This window comes from Corylus avellana, chromosome ca6 (assembly GCF_901000735.1).
Source record: "Corylus avellana chromosome ca6, CavTom2PMs-1.0".
Taxonomy (NCBI): domain Eukaryota; kingdom Viridiplantae; phylum Streptophyta; class Magnoliopsida; order Fagales; family Betulaceae; genus Corylus; species Corylus avellana.
Genome location: NC_081546.1, coordinates 27,770,115 through 27,776,986, shown reverse-complemented (window position 1 = coordinate 27,776,986; position 6,872 = coordinate 27,770,115). Strand labels below are relative to the sequence as shown.

General features: G+C 32.3%; 1 protein-coding gene across 1 annotated transcript; it reads right to left on the bottom strand.

Annotated features, from left to right (window-relative positions):
* Nucleotides 1-217: 217 nt before the first annotated feature.
* LOC132185009 (disease resistance protein RPV1-like) lies at nt 218-4,650 on the bottom strand. Its single transcript, XM_059598826.1, has 5 exons — nt 4,100-4,650; nt 2,596-3,694; nt 1,652-1,924; nt 575-1,559; nt 218-471 (listed from the first exon to the last, which is right to left on the bottom strand). Exons 1-4 carry the CDS (start codon nt 4,597-4,599, stop codon nt 624-626), a joined length of 2,808 nt encoding a protein of 935 aa, XP_059454809.1. The 5' UTR covers nt 4,600-4,650; the 3' UTR covers nt 218-471; nt 575-623.
* Between the last annotated feature and the right edge of the window lie 2,222 nt (nt 4,651-6,872).

The following is a 6,872-nucleotide window of genomic DNA, read 5'->3' as shown; positions in this document are numbered from 1 at the left end:
AACTCACTCCGACTTTAAAAGCTTAATTTCGCAATACAATTCTAAACATTGAACACTGACTTTGTTGGGGGTTTTTTGTTTTTTTCTCTAATACTTTGAATTTTTAACTAACACTTAGATTTAACTCAAAGAATTAGCTGAGAATGGTGTGAACCATGGCAATGCAACCATATATGATCTGAGCCGGCTAAATTACAACTAATAAAAGTAGATTTCTTGACGATCATAGATGACTTCAACAAGCTAGAATTCAAAAAGAATCCCCATCTTGTACATCTTTTGTTCCAATAACAACAGAGAAAGCAAATCTAGTATTCTCTTCTGGTTCCAAATTACTATCCAAAACATCTTTACAATTACTATCTATTTCACAACAATTACTATTTGAAACATCTTTACAATCATGTTGAACCAAACTGAAATCTTATTTCATGGAAATATTCAGACAAATCGACGCTCCTTAGGATGACCCTGTTACACAGATATGAAAAGGTTTCAGTAATACAATTTACAAATCAAGGCACACACTAACATGTGTGTGTATATATATATATGGAGAGAGAGAGAGAGAGACCTCACTCAATAATCGAATTTGCACATCATTCCCTATATTCTGACGCAGTTCACGGCAATTGGACAAATTTTATATTTGGTGGAAGTTCTGGAATTTCTCGAAGTTGCTTGCAATCTTCCAAGTGTAGTTGCTTCAATCCAACAAATCTCTTGAACCAGGTAGGAAGGCTAACAATAGCAGTACTTGATAAATTTAGATATTCCAAACTGTTGAAAGGACAATAACGTGGAATGGAGGTAACTGATTCTGTTAGGACATTTTTTCCAAGACTCAACGATGATCTTCTATGTTCTTCTAAAAATATATCCAATGACACGCACCCCATGGCGTTCACATATTTTACATGTGGTGGAAGTTCTAGAATTTCTCGAAGTTGCTTGCAATTATTCAAAGTAAGGTCCTGCAAATGTTGCAATCGATAAATGCCATTTGGGAGATTCATGAGGTTTGTGCAACCTTCCAGATATAATCCTTTAATCCTAACGAGGTACACAGTGGATGAAGGTAGTTCTTTTATACCAGTACAACCATTGAGAGAAAGATACTCTAAATGTTGCAACACCTGAATATTATCTGGAAGATTCTTAAGGTTTGTGCAACCATCTAGGTATAATTTTTTAACCCCAACAAGGTACCCAATGGGTGAAGGCAGATCCTCAATTCTGGTATATTTAAAGTCCATTAACTTTAAACATTCCATTTGACACTCAATTTTAGGAAAGTTCTTAAGCTTTGAGCAACCATATAGAAGAAGATACTCTAGAGATCTCAACTTGAGTCTTCTAGGAAAACTCCTAAGATTAGAGCAGTCAATAAGACACAAATCAATGAGCTTATTAAGGAATCCAACAGAATGATGAACCTCAAGTAAATTTTTGCAACCAATAAGATACAACTTCTCTAAATTTGGAATCCTTGAAACATCCGGGATTGTTTTAAGGAATTTACAATAAGAGAAATCCATAAATGTCAAGTTTTGGAAATGCTGTTAAGAAAAAAGAGGAAGTAAATTAGTTTGAATGAAATTTACAACAAAACTTAAACCAAGTAATATTAAAAATATAATAATAATTCTACCTGGACTGCCTCCAATTCCTTGAGGTGACTATAAGGCATTCTTAAAACACTAAGGTTCTGTCCACAAAAATTAGATGGCAAAGATTCTCCATAATATTCGGGCCAATCAAGCAATCTTAACTCGTTAGAGAGAAAATTAGGCTCTTCAAAAAAGTGTGCACCACGATTTATAAGCATTCTAAGCATTTTCATCTTCTCAAAAGCTTCGGGACTCAAGCGTATGAGATCTTGTTTAGGCAAATCTATCAATATGCCCTCAACTTTGTTTGTTCCCTGCCAAGACAATGTATAGTTAAGTATACAAACAAAATCATAACATAACGTTCTCCATATTTTAACGCTTGCTAGAACTATAATTCTTCTCTTCATATAATTTTTATAATAATAATAATTACTTGTTCGTGAAAGAAAACGTAAAGAGCATTAGTTATTTATCCAAAAATTATATTTAAAATTTTTTAAAAAAATTATTATAATCTTTTAAAAAAACTCCATTTGAAAATTTTTATATATGTTTTTCTCAAGGTGGGATTAACCGTACCTGATCACATGTTCTCGTTCTATTATGAGCATCACTAGTTTTATGTGAATATTCAACCCTTGAAGTCCCATAACATAAACATCTAACTTGAAGCAAAATTGTTATTTTGTAAAATCTTACAAAAAAATTTATTTTGTAAAATCTCAAGAGAGGATCGTCATAAATTAACTATCCTTCTATTTGAAAACAATTTTACAAATGGTTTTACCAAAACACGGCCAATTAAACAGTCAGGCTCCTTTGCCTTTCTTTGCTATGTAAATTGAGGGCCTTAATAAACCCTCAAGTGATAGAGTGCAATCAGAAGACGAAGGCCCTTACTATAAAAAAGTGTTTTTAGTATCTTAACTCATGAAAAAGATATAAATGTAAAATTAAAATGGATTTTTAACACAATTTTTACCGTATTTCCTTCAAGGACGTGACGAACATCTTCATGAAACCATAGTCTACTACGCTGACCAGGTTCTTTGGGTGATTCTTGTCGAACAATTTCTCTACCCATTTCTTGCAGTAAATCATGCATCTCCAATGATCTATAAGACTGAGTTATGAGACACTTATCCTTTAGCTCTTCAATGCCACTATATGAGTAGTAACCACAACAATCTAGTATTTTTGTAACATATTCTACATTTTCTTCTTTGAAGAAACACGCAATGTCAAGGAAAATATTCTTCGCATTTTCATCCAATCCATCAAAACTTATTCTAAGTTTTTTTTGGATATCACCGTGAGGAATTCTTTTGTACTCGTCCAATTTAATTTTCCAATAAAGTATATCTCTACCTTTTAGAGCTGAGCCTAGCACTGTTAAAGCTAGTGGCAATCCTCCACTATAACATATTGCATCTTCTGTTAGTTCCATAAAATTTTCGCTAGATTCGTCACTTTTGAAGGCATGCCAACTAAAAAGCTGAAGAGCTTCATTATGATTCAACTCATTCACTTGGTATGTTGAATCAACTCCATGTGCAACAAGTAAATGTTTATCTCTTGTTGTTACGATGATTCTACTTCCTAAACCAAACCAATCACCTTTTCCAGCTAGCTTTTCTAATTGGACTAAGTGATCCACATCATCAAGAACTAGAAGTACCCTTAAATTGTGAAGCCTTTGCTCTATCAAAGAAATTCCTTGATCAACATTGTCAACCATTAGACTTGAACCTCCTAGGATCTTAGAAAGAAGTTTATTTTGCAAATGGATCAGACCCTTTTGGCTGGAAGTTTCTCTAATGTTTTCAAGAAAACAACTACCTTCAAACTGAGAAGCAATTAAATTGTAGATGGCTTTAGCAATAGTTGTTTTACCAATTCCGCCAATTCCAAAGATACCTACCATGCATGTACTATCATTCTTCTCCATATCTAAAAGCAACTTCACATCTTGCACACGGGACTCTATTCCAACTGGATATTGGGCAACTTGGAAATATGTCTTTTTTACTAATATGGAATTCACTTTTTCAATGACTTCGTGAATAAAATCAGGTTCATTCCTGCCAATACAAAAAAACAAAACAAAACCTCTAATGAGTTACTTTCATATAAAAATAGGAATTATGAATTATAAAAAACAAATAAATAAATAAAAATATAGGAATTATGTATTAAACATGTAGGACTAGAAAGAAAAGTTTTTTTTTTTTTTTTTTTTGGGGGTCATGAGTAAGTTATTTAAGCGAATTATTCTATAATTAATTCTACAACATAATAATCAGTTGAGTTTAGTAACATCTTGAACAAAAATTATTTAAAAGATTAATTACAAGTAGACATTTTTAAATGTAAAACAGTTCACATGCATCAAAGCAGGCTAGGTGTATGACGAAGTACTATAATTAGAAGAAGAAGAAAAAAAGTACAATCTAGAAGGAAGGCTCAAGAGTAGTATTTAGAAATACCTGTTCCCTAGAGGCATCCCCGACAAATTAGCCACATCTCTTAGGGCTGTCTTCCATCCATTCACCTTCATTTTGTTGTCCTTGAACCTTTTTTCAAGTTTAACGAATGCTTCTCCAATACTATTGGTTTGATTTCGTACTTCCGACGGATCTACACCGTAGAACAACGGAAGAACATTTTGCCCCATTGTTTTTCTACACTCGAGAATCTTCATTAGCTCATCCAAGCACCATTGGGATGATGAGTAGTTTTTAGAGAGTACAATGATTGAAATCTTAGACTCTTCAATGGTTTTGAGAAGTGTTAGGGAAATTTCTTCTCCAGTTCTAAGATTGTTGTCCATGAAGGTGTTGATTCCGTTTCGACGCAAAGCTGTGTATAGATGACCAGTAAAATTTTTGCGAGTATCTTCGCCTCTAAAACTCAAGAATACATCATAAGCCCGTCGAGAAGTGGAAGAAGAGGAGGAAGAGAAAGAGGCTCCGTGAATAGCCGCCATGGAAGAAGGTATCCTTTGTGTATGCAAGACTAGTGCTTACTAGAAAAAATTGAGAAAGAGTTGCTGAAAGCACATTTCACATAGACTAGTGCTCCTTAATAAGGGAAATACATCATAAAAAGAAGGCCAAGAAACTTGTTGGCAACTTCCTTGTACAAGAAGCAAGCCGAAGTGACTTGTCCCAAATTCTAGCTGGGTTTGGTAAATGATTTCGTTTCAATACTATTCATCTCACTTTTCTTATTTTTTTCAACATTCTCTTACTTTTTACATCACATAAATCATTTTTCATTACTATTCAAATAAAAAATCACTACAAAACAATTTTTTTTTTATTTTTTCATACCAAACATTCTTACATTTTCACTTTTTAAAAAACAACATTCTTACTTCTTTTTTTTTTTTTTTTTTTTACATCAATCAATTTTTACTACAACATCAAACCACTAAAACTCCAAAACCCTTTACAACGGACCCTTCTTTTTCTAATTCATTCTTTTGATGGAGGATTGGAATATTACCTTTATTTTGTCCTCATTGTGACCCACACGACATGTGCAATCAAATTTTTTCTGAGAAGGTGAATTGTCCCAAATTCCTCCTTTTCCTTTTCTCCTTTTCCTTTTTCTTCTTTTTCTTCTTTTTCTTTGGCTTTGCCTTTGAGCCCTAGCTTGCCAACTTTTTCTTTCTCCTACCTTTAGCTCTAAGCTTCCGACGCCTATTTACATTACAAGCCCTACCATCTGAACTCACTCGCGTTTGATATAGACAGTAACAGCAACATTTTTATTAGCTTAAGTTTTTAAGATAAATTATTATTTAATATTGTTAAATTCATCTCATTTCAATTAAATATTTCATATGTTGGACTTCATCTATTAAAAATGCACACGTGAGGAAAATCTGAGAATAGAAATTAAATAATTAAATGGAAAAATATATATATATATATACTTTAGCCTCTAGAAGACTGGAACTATCACTTGTTTTGCAATTATACTTCCAAACTTTAAAAAGTAATATATATGGATGACCCACATATTATCATTGCATAGCAAATTATACATTTTTTTCATTTTTCTTTTCAAAATACACTTAAAGTTATTAGTAAATAAAATTAAAAAATATATAAAATAATCATTTGAAATAAAAAATCAAGGGGGAGAACTTATACAAACAATCTCAGTGATATATGTGTTAACATAATAAGGAAAATGCTAGTTGCTCCTCTAGAGTTTTCCTAGTGTCCTTTCAACTGTGATATGGTTTTTAAAATTACTAATATATATTAGCGGTGTTTAAAATCACCAATATATATATAGTAGTGTTTCATTAAAAGTCGACAAGGGAAAGAGCGAGCAAACATGGCGGAGGGTGGCAATTTGAAGTGTATTCTAGTGATCGATATGCAGGAAATGGAAGATCTAGAGCGCTATAAGAAACTGAGGGAAGCATCGGAAGAATGGTGTTATTTCAGGATCGTCAATAGGGGCAGAACTATAAGTTTTAGTTTGGGGGGCAAAATTTTTAAAAATATATATTTGGGGGGCAAAAATAATTTTTAAGGTCTATTGTATAAAAAAAAATAAAAAATAAAAAATAAAAATTGGGGGACCACCATAGGGCTTGGGAGCTAGGGTCCCCCCAACGGCTATACCATTTAAAATATTCTTTCAAATCAATGATAAAGAAAAGAGAGAGGAAATATTTTTTATTTTTTATCTTAATAAAATAAGTATAAGGAAAGCAAAAGTGTTTTCTTAAATATTTTATAGCACCATATATAGCTTTTTCTTAGTTTAGGGAAGGAAAGGAAAGGAAAAGATACTGCAGAAAGAAATTAAACACAAAACGGAATAAAGAAAATAGACAAAAATAAATTTTACGTGATTCAGTTTATGACCTACATAAAGCTTAAATAACTACATTTTTCTCTTATTTCGTTCGTGATATTTACAAGATAACAATGTTCATTTTGTAGGAAAATTATGGTTGATGAAAATAATACAAATATGGAGATAGTATCATATTTGAATGTATTCAAATCTAGTCACCTAAAATCAAATATCTGAAATCAAATCTCCTAACATATGCTAACATAGAGAAGGAAATGGGGTTTAGAATTGTCAAAATTTTTGTAATGTAATCCCTAAAAGGTTAAAAAATTTGCAATCTCAATATCTTTTATCCTTTGACTAAAGAGAATTGGGGTAAGATACTGCATTGACCGTTGGAAGAGGAAACTGAAGACGAAGACGATGACGAAGCAACTC

Excerpts from the sequence above, each read along its gene's own strand:
- LOC132185009 (XM_059598826.1), bottom strand. The coding sequence starts at position 4,599 with ATGGCGGCTATTCACGGAGCCTCTTTCTCTTCCTCCTCTTCTTCCACT. Across the intron at positions 3,695-4,099 it reads GGGATGCCTCTAGGGAACAG|GAATGAACCTGATTTTATTC; the intron begins GTATTTCTAAAT and ends TTGTATTGGCAG. Across the intron at positions 1,560-1,651 it reads AGGAATTGGAGGCAGTCCAG|CATTTCCAAAACTTGACATT; the intron begins GTAGAATTATTA and ends TTTTCTTAACAG.